The sequence below is a fragment of the Terrapene carolina genome, unplaced genomic scaffold, assembly GCF_002925995.2.
Source record: "Terrapene carolina triunguis isolate 2854851 unplaced genomic scaffold, T_m_triunguis-2.0 Scaffold511, whole genome shotgun sequence".
Classification (NCBI taxonomy): Eukaryota; Metazoa; Chordata; order Testudines; family Emydidae; genus Terrapene; species Terrapene triunguis.
In genome coordinates, this window is record NW_020664862.1 from 332465 (window position 1) to 340182 (window position 7718).

The following is a 7718-nucleotide window of genomic DNA, read 5'->3' on the forward strand; positions in this document are numbered from 1 at the left end:
CATTTGTCAGTTACCACCTGTAACTTACGCCTCAGACAAAGCTGGGTGCCCGCAAGAAAGTGTCTCACCAAAAGAAACAAGGGAAGTGATAGAGGTGCCGGCCTGTAGTCCAAACTACCACGACACTTGTGCCCCCCATGCCCATTCTCTGGAGTACAAAGTCGTAGACCACCATGAGAATGTCTTTTTCCCTGAGAGAAACTTGGCTCCTTTCCAATATAGGAACCGCATCGTGGATCAGCCCTATGGTCCATTTAGTCCAGTGTCCTCTCTCTGACAGTGACAGCCCCAGGTGCTGCACTACAAAGTATAAGAAACCCAGAAGTGGGTTTAGGCAGGGGGATGACCTGACTATCATGAGGGTGTCAACCGAATGCCTAACAGTTAGAGATTGGCTTGTGTCCTGAAACACGTGGTCGTATAGGCTTTCCAAAACATTCATGTAGCTGTAACTATTCTAACTGGACAGTGACACTATCCATGTAGAGGTCCAAAGCCTTCCTGGTTCTTGCTTAGCACCTGGCCTCAACTTCCTTTTGTGGCAACTAGTTTCTCAGTTTAATTAGGCATCAAGTGAATATAGCATTCTTTTTTATCTGTTTTGAACTTGCCATGTTTCAGTGTAATTGAATGCTCTCTTGATCTTGTGTTATCAAACAGGGAGAACACATTCTCAATCTACTCTCTACCAGTCAGTATTTTATAGACTTTTTTCATATCCCCTCGTATTTATCTCCTTTGTAAGGTAATGATCCCAGTCTCTTCAACCTCTCTCCTTGATCATTCTCATTGCCCTTCCCTGAACCCCTCTAGTTCTGCAATATCCTGTGTGAGAAGGGCGCCCAGTACTACACAGAGGAGATGAGAGGAGGGTGAAACATTGTCAGACTGATCTCATGGCACTGTATTTTCTGTGTGATTTCCCATCCCACTCCTCCTGGATTTCAATATTTTGCTTAGTTTCTGTCCCTGCTTGCCCTGCGAGCAGGGTTTCATAGGTCTGTGCACCCTGACACCAAAGTCCATGTCTTGAGCTCATATAATTAAATTATATCCTTGTTAGGTGTTTGAGGAGTTCAAGCTTTTTCCTCCAATGGGTATACATGTTGCAGTTATTGACACTGAAGGTCATGTGCCATTCACATGACTGGGTTAGCTCCCTCTGAGGACTTCTCAGGACTTGACTATGACCTAAATAATTTGGTGCCATCTGCAAATGTTGCCACCTCACTGCTCACCCCCCCATTCTAGATTGTTAATAATTATCAAATATTTGTTATAAAGTGTGTAACTCCCTACCTGTGCTTTTCTCCCTTCACAGGCACCCTGAGCATGTCTGAGCCCGATTGATGCATTGACCACCTCATGGCAGCTTTCAACCTCACCCCCTCTGATCCTTCACCATTTATCCTATTGGGCATCCCTGGCCTAGAAGCTGCCCACGTCTGGATTTCCATCCCTTTCTCTATGTTCTACATTATGGGCCTGTTTGGAAATGTCATGGTTCTGTTTGTTGTAGGCAAAGAGGAGACCCTGCACAAGCCAATGTACCTGCTGATCTGCATGCTGGCGCTCACAGACATTGGCACCTCTACCTCCGTCGTGCCAAAGGCACTGTGTATATTTTGGTTCAATTTCAAGGGCATTACTGTGGGTGGCTGCCTCACCCAGATGTTCTTCCTTCACGCGGTTTCTATTATGCAATCAGCCGTCCTCGTGACAATGGCCTTTGATCGCTATGTTGCCATATGTAACCCTCTGAGATACGCCACCATCCTCACCAATGCACGAATAGCTAAGCTAGGGCTCTTGGGTTTGATAAGAGCTGTTCTCTTCATTCTGCCCCTGCCCCTGCTCCTGAGCAGGCTGTCATTCTGTGCCAACCGCATTATCCCCCATATGTATTGTGAGCACATGGCTGTGGCGAAGATGTCATGTGGGGACTTCACAGTCAACAGGATGTATGGCTTGGTGATAGCATTTGTAGTTTTAGGGTTAGACCTAATGCTCATTGCCCTGTCCTATGGTCTGATCCTCAGGGCTGTCCTCAGAATCTCCTCCAAGAAAGCCCACGAGAAAGCCCTCAACACTTGCACAGCCCACATCTGTGTGATGTTGATGTCTTATCCTCCCTTCTTCTTTTCCACTCTGACACATAGGTTCGGCCAGGGCATCACTCCGCACATTCATATTATTTTGGCCAACCTCTATTTCCTCCTCCCCAACATGCTCAACCCTATCATTTACGGAGTCAAAAACAAAGAACTTCGTGAGAAAGTGGTCAAATGCACTTCCAGAATGTGTTCTCTCGGGGGGCACTGACTTTAAACCTTCCTGACTAGATGGGGAAATGATATCTCCTTGTTAATCACAGGTGCTCTCTCCTAGTTTGGCTTAACTCACCATTGTGGAAGTTCACTGTACGAGAAATTCCTCACACCTAATACCTTATCACTCCATCACCAAGCTCTGCTCTCTCCATAGCTGAGTTCCCGCTCTCTGACCATCACCTGACCTCTTTCAGTATCACCCATCAGCTCCCAACCCCCACACACCCTGTCACTTGGCCTTTCCATGACTTCCAGACTACCAAAAGATATTGCGGCTTTCTGGTGCAAGGTGGCTTGTATTAATCCCTGTGTGAACAGGGTTCTTGATCAGTTTGACAAACTAAAGCTGCGCTTTTACATAGCCAAAGACAAAGAAAGAAACAACAATGCTGAACTTCTTTTTCATAGATGCAGCGATCCGGTGAGTAAAATTTACCTTCTAGAGCTTATTGGTGAGAGTTGTGAAACCATGTATTTTTGAGAACGGGACTGCTATGTTAAACTACAACCAAAACCATTGAGTCGCTTTCCAGTTGGAACTCTCAAAACTGACACTAACAGTTCACATGGTCGAAGATGTTAAAATAGGTGTCGAGATTTCATGTTGGAGTTTTGAAACAGATGAAACAGAGATAGCCACCAAATGTCGAGGTGATTGGATCGCTTGCAGTATTAAGTCCTTTTACTGCACTCAGCTCGGCACAACTTAGATTGGCTGATATCTCATTTTTGCCATTGGTTTGTGGAGACTTTGGACAGTTGGAGCAGCAATGGAGAGTTTTGCCTATGGTTCACTGACCTCATACTCAGAACAGCCAAGTAGAGCAGTTTTGGGTTCAACATCTTGAACACATGAATGCCACTGGGGACAAAGACTTTAGTGAACTTGGCTTGTTTGCTTTCTCATTGCTGTTGCTACCTTTTAGCAACGCTTCAGTTTAACGATTTTTTTTTCAGATGAACTTGATAAAAACAAAACTGTGCAACAAGATACTAGAGGAACTTTTAGAAAATATTCTTATTAAGGCATATATGCAACGACGAAAATCTGTTGTGAAGAATTTGCTAATGAAAGAAGTGATTGTTCTGGTCATTGCTGATATATATGAGCAGCAGCAGAAGCATTCTTCTCCCAGTGAAGACAGTGAGTGTGAAATGTTGCCTTTTAGAGACTAACATTAACAAACTAATTCAACTAAAAATATCAACATTGGCTTCCGTCATCGAATGCCATTAGAAATAAATAACATAATAACGTCATTGCTGTTTTTAGCTACATGTGTTTGCGGCTACTTTGGGGTTATATTTAATACCGTAATTCTCTGTTTTTTGTTTGAAACACCAGCCAATCCTCAATCGGGATACAAGTGCCAGTACTGGGATTTTGATTTGGAATTTGATTGTCATCTCACAGTTTTGTTGCTAATATTCACCAACTCCTGCAGGAGCTAGTAGCTTTTTAAAAAAAAAAATCAGATCTAATCTAGAGATCTAATAAAATCTTCTATCCTGATCTTGATGTATAGGCTAATGTGTTAATTAAAAAAAAAAACCCTTTTGTTTCAAGAAATAGATTGAGCGACTTCTAGCCCTTTGGGCTAATAATGCAGTCGAAATCCGGCAATCATTCAAGCTGAGCTGGAGGCAGAGCAACAGTGCTGGGGATCTTCAGCGGGAGCAGACCAAACCTGGGTCAGCACAGACCAGCTGTGCTAATGGGGATCCAGGGCTGAGCTACATCTGGGAGCTGCGGCAACAGTGACAGGACAATGGATGCTGGCCATGCCACAACTAACACAACAGCCAAGTGCAATGAGAAGCTAGGGAGAGCAAAGTGGGGCCATGTTACCAGACAGGGAGGCCTTGAAGGATGGATTAAGAAGGGGGTATGTGAATCTGAAGGGAGAGCAGATGTTGGGGAGAAGGGTCCTACTTCCTAGAGCCTGAGGGTATGTGGCCACTGACAGAGCAGATGCCTTACTTCATAGAATATCAGGGTTTGAAGGGACCTCATGAGGTCATTTAGTCCAACCCCCTCATCCCTAAATGGCCCCCTCAAGGATTGAAGTCACAACCCTGGGTTTAGCAGGCCAATGCTCAAACCACTGAGCTATTCCCCCCTAACCTGTGGTAGCATCACACTTTAGAGCCAGGACCTGGGCAGGAGGCATGGGTTGTGTGAAGAACAAACTGGAAAAGTGTCTTACATCCCAGAGATGGCTGTTTGTTTTGTTCCCCATGCCCACAGAGCAAAGTTCCTTGTTTCCTTGAACATTTCTCAGTTTTTCATTTTTTTAAAATTGCTGTTTAATAAATTACCTTTGGGTTGAACTTAGTGTAGTGATCAGTGGGTCAGGGAAGCGTCCAGTGTGAAGAGACTACCCAGGAGTGAGGACACTCTAATCCCTGTCCTAAGTGACTATGATGAGAATGGGTCACCATTTCCATACAGGAGTGTGGAAGGGGAGTCCTTCAGATGAGGCAGGTCTCCGGGTAAAGGGAGTGGGTGTGGGGACGCAGACCCTTTCTCTAGCCAATTCCCCTGGGGTAATGCAGAAGCCAGGAAAGTTTCCCACAATAGTTCCTAACTTACATTAAGGACTTGGGACAAACTCCTGCGTTGGATTTTAGTGACGCGTAACGAGATTTGTAACTTATGACATTTTTATATGAATGATAAAAGCTGAAACGTGTGACTTTGGGGAGCACACTTTCTGCATAAGGTGAATGTAACATCACTGCATGAGATGGCTTCCCAGAGACTGATATTGTATAAAACCTTTTCCCTGTATTATTTTATTAATGGGTTAGAGTAGTAAACCTGACATTGTTTATTTGCCCTCTTGAACATATTTCATAACAAATCAAAGCTTGTTCAAGAAATTGACTACACAGTTGATCAACAACCAGTATGAATCACTTCTTCCTCTCAGATTCAGTATTTAGACACAAGGAAGGCACCCACAGAAATTATTCTCCTGAGTAAAAGGGCCAATGAAGTTTACGAGTCTTCAGCATTAAAGAAATTAATAGAAAATTTTAGTTTTGTTTTTCTCATTGTGCTCCAAAGAAAGTTTCTGGAAATGGTAAATGCTGTTTCAAAACTGCTACAACCCAGAGACACAGACCTATACAAAGTAGCAGTATTATTTTCCACAGCCACTGAACTTTTAGCTACATTTGAAAAGGTGTTCCAAGAAGCCAAACATTCAACAAGTAAATGATCAGGAAAATGGGGCAGAGAAATCAAGTGTGAAGAGAAGTGCTTAAGGAAGGCAAAAATACAGGGGAGCAGCTCATTTTGTGGCAGAGCAGGAAGGAGAGCAGACCTGCTATTGGCAGCTATAGGGAAGGTGATCTGAGGGAAGGCAGAATATCTCCCTGAATAGCTATTTCTCTAGGAGGGTGGTGAAGCACTGGAATGAGTTACCTAGGGAGGTGGTGGAACCTCTATCCTTAGATGTTTTTAGGGCCCGCTGGACAAAGCCCTGTCTGGGATGATTTAGTTGGTGTTGGTCCTGCTTTGAGCAGGGGGTTGGACTGGATCACCTCCTAACATCTATTCCAACCCTAATCTTCTGTGATTCTATGATAAATGCCCAAAGGTTCCTTTCTGAGGGAAGGGAGGGTCTGCTACAGGGACAGCCTGAGAGGGAAGCATTCATCTCCAATATGAGCTGTAGGCTTGATTGATCCCCTATATTTGCTGTTTGGACTACCCCAGCAGGGGAGATCCCTTGGACAGAGCTGGCCCCGCAAGAGGAGGCAGTTGCCCCAAGAAGAAAGGAGAACGACCTCGCTACATGGAGCCACCAGAAGGTGCCTTGGGGTGAGGAGACACCCTTCATGCTACCTTACCCCAGACGGAGAACTTGGGACATTTGCAGGTAGGTGGTAAGAAGTGACCCAGGGAAGGTTGCCTCTTACACCCTGAGACACCAATATTCACCACTGTCATGTAATTAGGGTATGTTTTGTTTAAAGTATGCCTTGTGATGTGTCATTCTAAAAGTCTTGATCTGCTAGATGGTAATATCTCGGATATGCCATTATCGTGTGTGAAGTTTTGAAGTGTGCCTATGAATGTGTTGCTGAAACAAACCCCCACCAGCAGCCTTTCGGGTATGACAGTAAAAAAGTCAAAAAATGTTAATGGCTTATTGAGGAAATACACACAAGCACAAAGAAATGTGTACAATAGAAACCTCTCAGAGATCACACTACCCAATGGGAAACACCTGAGAAAATAAGACTGAACTGTGGGAAGTGATAGTCCCCGCCAATAAGGATTTTCAGCCTGCGAATGAAAACCTAGGAAAGCCAAGGCAACTTGTGCCTTAAGAAACTGCCAGGCTGTTTATCACTTAGCATGAGAATTTGCTAATTTATGTCTTACCTGTCCAGTGTGTTCAGCTCAGTTTGCGTTTTTTGTTTATTTATTAAGGTAATCTGCTTTGATCTGTTTGCTATCCCTCATAATCACTTAAAACTTACCTTTTGTAGTTAATAAACTTATTTCTTGTGTATGACATAACCCAGGGTGTGAAATTCATATCTGAGAGTTGCAAGAAGCTGTGCACATCACTCTCCACACTGAGGGACTGGGTGATATTTATGAGCTTGCACTGTGCAGAACATTCCATACAGTTGAAAACTTTATTATTTTGGGTTTATCCCCGAAGAGGGGTGGGCACATGAGTGCTGGGTGAGTCCTCTCATACAGAGCTGACTTCAGTCTGTGTCTGCAGCAGGGTGTTTCCCTACCTGGGTGTGTTTGCAGCAAGAGGCCAGAGAGCCTAATTCAGCAAAACAGGGAGAGGGAATCCAGGCTGGTGCATCAAGAATGGCTTTGTGAAACCCCATAAATCAGGTGGCATACAGGGGGGGGGGGGGAGGTCCAGCTCGTCACACCACCTTTGCTGTCAGAGGACAGATAGCCCCCACGGGCCCTGGGTCAAATCCTAATGGAGTGGGAGGGCCCGGGCTCCCCTACCAATAATCCCCTGCACATCACAGGCCTGAGCCCTGACTACTAGGCATCGCACCCCTGCCAACCAGCCCTGAGAAATGGCTGTCACAAGGTGAAAGACTTGCCGACTCACAAAGTTATTTCAAAGTGAACATGTTTTACAGGTGTCTCACTATAATAAATGTACAGCTTTCCAATCACATTCAAAGCTTGCAGGTGATCAATTCCGTGTCATTCAGCCAAATACGCTTAGTTCTGCAAGTGACAATGATCTGTATGAAGGAGTTGAAAAACTGGCCAATCATTCTAACGGAGAGTTCTCGTGCTTTCTTGTGGACGTTGCTTTCATTCAGATCTGTTTAGAGCAGCAGTTCTCAAACTATGGGAGACGTGGAAATGTGTAAAGGAAGGTGCAAACT

The 7718-nt window shown here is 44.6% G+C and overlaps 1 protein-coding gene across 1 annotated transcript; it reads left to right on the plus strand.

Annotated features, from left to right (window-relative positions):
- Nucleotides 1-1365: 1365 nt before the first annotated feature.
- On the plus strand, nt 1366-2322 carry LOC112114748 (putative olfactory receptor 52P1). The gene has a single exon (XM_026658748.1). It carries the CDS (start codon nt 1366-1368, stop codon nt 2320-2322), a length of 957 nt encoding a protein of 318 aa, XP_026514533.1.
- The last annotated feature ends 5396 nt before the right edge of the window (nt 2323-7718 follow it).